Below are 4,302 nucleotides of genomic sequence, written 5' to 3'. Positions count from 1 at the left end.
GAAGGGAATCACAACTCTTTTTGGCAAAATAAAAGATTTTCATAAAATGGATAGGAATTCCTTAAATGAGTATGGCTCTTTTGCCGTCAGTGATTACAAATGCAGTGGGCATTGTTGGAATAAGAAGAAACAATTCTGAGTCCTCTCTGATATCCAAATACAGCTGCGTATATTTTCAATGTTTCAGTTGTAAGAATAGTATCAGTTTAAGCCACACAAACATATTTATAAATTTTCCTTTCTGAGTAAGAATAATAAAGACAACCTCAACATACCAGGAACTGTGAATATATTTTTAATCTTCATAAAAATCGTGGCAAATCATTTCAAATGTGGGTAATACAAAGATTCTCGTGGTACCAGTGGCTGAACGATCGTCTTCCCCGTGTCGTCTGAACAGGAACCAATATGATGTCACTTAGTCCCAGCTGGATCCTTTACTTCCACCACCAAAATTCCATCATGACAGAGGACTGCAGACAAATCTTTGGTTTCCACGCCATCTGGTAGTTTGTACTGTCGGGTGAAGCTTCTTGAGATAAAACCGTGCTCGTCCATTCTGGTTCCGTGTTGCGCTTTTATCAGCAGCCAGCCTTCGAAGGTCTGAATGATGATGTCTTCGGGGAGGAACTGGACCACGTCCAGCAGGATCTGAAAACGGGATTTGCCTTCTCGGGGTGGCCTCTCTGCTGCTGAGTTCACTGGAGGAGACTGCGCTGCTCTGGTTTTCCTCAGGTCCACGATGGTTGGCCCAGGCAGTGCGTATAAAGCATGATCCAGCCTGCAGTCTTCTAGACCTCGAGTTTCAAACTCTTCCTGGTAACGCACTGGAATCTCTATGAGGTGCCTCAAGATGATTTTTGCCATAGTGAAGGCAAAAACAGCCTTGAACAGCCTCCTTCAGCCAACCTTTAGTCAGTGGCGAGCCCCTGCAGTTGCCTACTGACTGGATTACCAGTTGAAGCAGCTAGTGGTTTATAGCTGTGCCCAGACGCAATCACTTAATTAGGACTGAATCACAGCACGGCATGCTCTCTTGTCTTTTCATGCACGCTGACAATGAACGGCTATTTATAGGGCATGTTTCCCAGTTGCATTTAGCACACAGCCTGCACAAGCTGCCCAGTCATGGATTGCCCTTACATTCTCAGTTATCCTTGGCAAAGGTATCTGCCTTGCTTACTTCACGACAAAAAGAAGTGGGAATCGAAAATGGTATTTGAAAAATATCTGGGTGAGGGTGGGTGCAGTGGCTCACGCCTGTAATCCCAGCACTTTGGGAGGCTGAGGCAGGTGGATTGCCTGAGGTCAAGAGTTCAAGACCAGCCTGATCAACGTGGTGAAATCCTGTCTGTACTAAAAACACAAAAATTAGCTGGGCATGGTGGCTCATGCCTGTGATCCTAGCTACTTGGGAGGTTGAGGTAGGAGAATCGCTTGAACCAGGAGGCAAAGTTTGCAGTGAGCCAAGACCACACCATTGCACTCTAGCCTAGGCAATAGAGTGAGACTCCATCTCAACAAACAAAGAACAACCAAAAATATATGGATGGGTGCTTTCTCCCTGTGAACTTCAGTGATCTAAGGGAATAGGACTTCTTAGAACAGTCAGAGATGTGCACTCATAATATGAGCTGGGATCACATTTTCCCTAGTCTCCAGATACAAAGCTGAGGAGGGCAGAATCTCGCTGTAATTCAGAAAGAATTAACACACATGTATTCAAATCTCAAACATTCAACAAACTGCCCTCTGTCCTACGCATTTCCTTTTATTTTGTCTTTTAGTCATTTGGGCTTAAGGAACATGTGAGACGCATTATCTGGGTTTATTTACATCTGACTCATCAAAATTAGATCAGATGACTAAGCTAGAGAAGTGACAAATGTCAGTTGGGGGCTAGAGGGGCATAGGATGGGGAATCTTAGTGATGAAAATAGTGCCACAAAGAAGAGAAAAATGTCAAAGCTTTGAACGATTTGATATGAACGTCCAAAAATCTAAGGATTAATCTTGTCACAGCTCTGCTACTGAGTTGGCAAAAATTACATATAATTTCCCCCCTTAATACTAAACTTACCCTGAAAAAGAATGAGGCAACTCCTTATCCACAGCTATGGAAGGATCTCCAAGGTATATTAAATCAAAAAGAAAAGTCCAGAGCAGTATATAATATGCTAGTATTTGTACTTTTTTTTTTTTTAAGGCAGAGTCTTGCTCTGTCACCCAGGCTGGAGTGGGTGACAGCCTCAAAGTCCTGGGCTCAAGAAATCCCTCACCCTCAGCTGCCTGAGTAGCTGGGACTATAGAACAATGCCGTCATGCCCAGTTAGTTTTTTTTATTGTTTTTGTAGAGATAGGGGTCTTGTTATGTTGCCCAGGCTGGTCTCTAACTCCTGGCCTGAAGAGATCTGTCAGGCCTCTGAGCCCAAGCTAAGCCACCATATCCCCAGTGACCTGCATGTATACATCCAGATGGCCGGAAGCAACTGAAGAGCCACAGAAGTGAAAACAGCTTCACTGATGACATTCCACCATTGTGATTTGTTTCTACCCCACCCTAACTGATCAGCGTTCTTTATAATCTCCCCCACTCTTAAGAAGTTTCTTTGTAATTCTCCCCACCCTTGAGAATGTACTTTGTGAGATCCATCCCCTGCCCCCAAAACATTGCTCTTAACTCCACTGCCTATCCCAAAACCTATAAGAATTCATGATAATCCCACCCCTTGCTGGCTCTCTTTTCGGACTCAGCCCGCCTGCACCCAGGTGAAATAAACAGCCATGTTGCTCACACAAAGCCTGTTTGGTGGTCTCTTCACACGAACACATGAAACAAGATCTTTCCACCTCACCCTCCCAAAGTGCTGGAATTACAGACATGAGCCACTGCACCAGGCCTTATTTATACTTTTTTAAAAAGTATGTATTTGCTTATATTAATAAAATCTCTCTGAAAGCTTTGTAGCTGGAGACAGTGAGTGCCTCCTGCTAGTGATTGGCAGGTGGGGGCTGGAGGAAGACCTAATTTTTACTATAAATATGTTTGTGCTATTTATTTATTTACTTTTTTTATTATTATTTTTGCCACCATCTTCTTTGTGATACTGTGTGCTCTTTATTTTATTTTATTTTATTTATTTATTTATTTATTTTTGAGATGGAGTCTCTCTCTGTTGCCCAGGCTGGAGTACAATGGTGCCATCTTGGCTCACTGCAACCTCCACCTCCCAGGTTCAAGTGATTCTCTTGCCTCAGCCTCCCGAGTAGCTGGGACTACAAGCGCCTGCCATCACACCCAGATAATTTTCGTATCTTTAGTAGAGACAGGGTTTCACCATGTTGGCCAGGCTGGTCTCAAACTCCTGACCTCAGGTGGTCTGCCCGCCTCAGCCTCCCAAAGTGTTGGGATTATAGATATGAGCCACTGCGCTCGGCCAGTGTGTTTTTTATTTATAGAGTGTATATGGAATATACCTACACACAATAAATTTTAAAATATGGAAACTTTCTTCTCCATGGAGATTAATATTTTCTTAAATGGATAGACTCACGATTACCTTTCCTTTAAAAATATATGCACTTTCTTCAAATGAAAAAAAGTCTATATAATATTAAAAATCAGAAAATGGAACAAAAATCTTCTTTAGCTCCCTTTATAAGTCTAAAAAACCTTTCTGGACATTTCGGTATACACTTAGAAACATGTCCTAACAATGCTGTTCACACTCAGCTTTTTGACCAGCAGTTTATAGGTTGGTGGCCCTCCAGGGGAAAATATACTCTTTTAGATATGTTAATGTTCTCTGGCTCATAGAATACTGTGGGATGTTGTCATCAGTGCTGCTCTGAGTAGAAAGTCAAGAACAGAACCCACTGCCAGTGACAAGAAACAGATATGATCTCAAGGATTTGGCACTAAAATACTAGTAAGATTTACAGCAAAATTGAGAGAAAGCTATAGACATTTCCTACATGCTCCCTACTCCTACACATGTACAGCCTCCCCCATTATCAACACTGCCCCCAAAGTGGTACTTTTTTTTTTTTTTGAGATGGAGTCTCGCTCTGTGTCCCAGGCTGTAGTGCAGTGGCACTGTCTTGGCTCACTGCAACTTCAACCTCCAAGGTTCAAGCAATTCTCCTGCCTCAGCCTCCCGAGTAGCTGGGATTATAGGCACCTGCCACCATGGTCAGCTAATTTTTGTAGTTTTAGTAGAGATGAAGTTTCACAATGTTGGCCAGGCTGGTCTTGAACTCCTGACCTCAGGTGATCTGTCCACCTCGGCCTCCCAAAGTACT

At 43.0% G+C, this 4,302-nt stretch overlaps 1 protein-coding gene across 1 annotated transcript; it reads right to left on the bottom strand.

The window, feature by feature from the left end:
* Nucleotides 1-279: 279 nt before the first annotated feature.
* HSPB3 (heat shock protein family B (small) member 3) lies at nucleotides 280-2,964 on the bottom strand. The gene has a single exon (XM_078004736.1). The coding sequence runs from the start codon at nucleotides 865-867 to the stop codon at nucleotides 415-417; it is 453 nt and encodes a 150-aa protein (XP_077860862.1). The 5' UTR covers nucleotides 868-2,964; the 3' UTR covers nucleotides 280-414.
* Nucleotides 2,965-4,302: the final 1,338 nt, after the last annotated feature.

This window comes from Macaca mulatta, chromosome 6 (genome assembly GCF_049350105.2).
Source record: "Macaca mulatta isolate MMU2019108-1 chromosome 6, T2T-MMU8v2.0, whole genome shotgun sequence".
NCBI classification, from domain to species: Eukaryota; Metazoa; Chordata; class Mammalia; order Primates; family Cercopithecidae; genus Macaca; species Macaca mulatta.
Note: the sequence above shows the minus strand (reverse complement) of the source record. Positions and strands in the feature narration are given on the sequence as shown.

Excerpts from the sequence above, each read along its gene's own strand:
- HSPB3 (XM_078004736.1), bottom strand. The coding sequence starts at position 867 with ATGGCAAAAATCATCTTGAGGCACCTCATAGAGATTCCAGTGCGTTAC.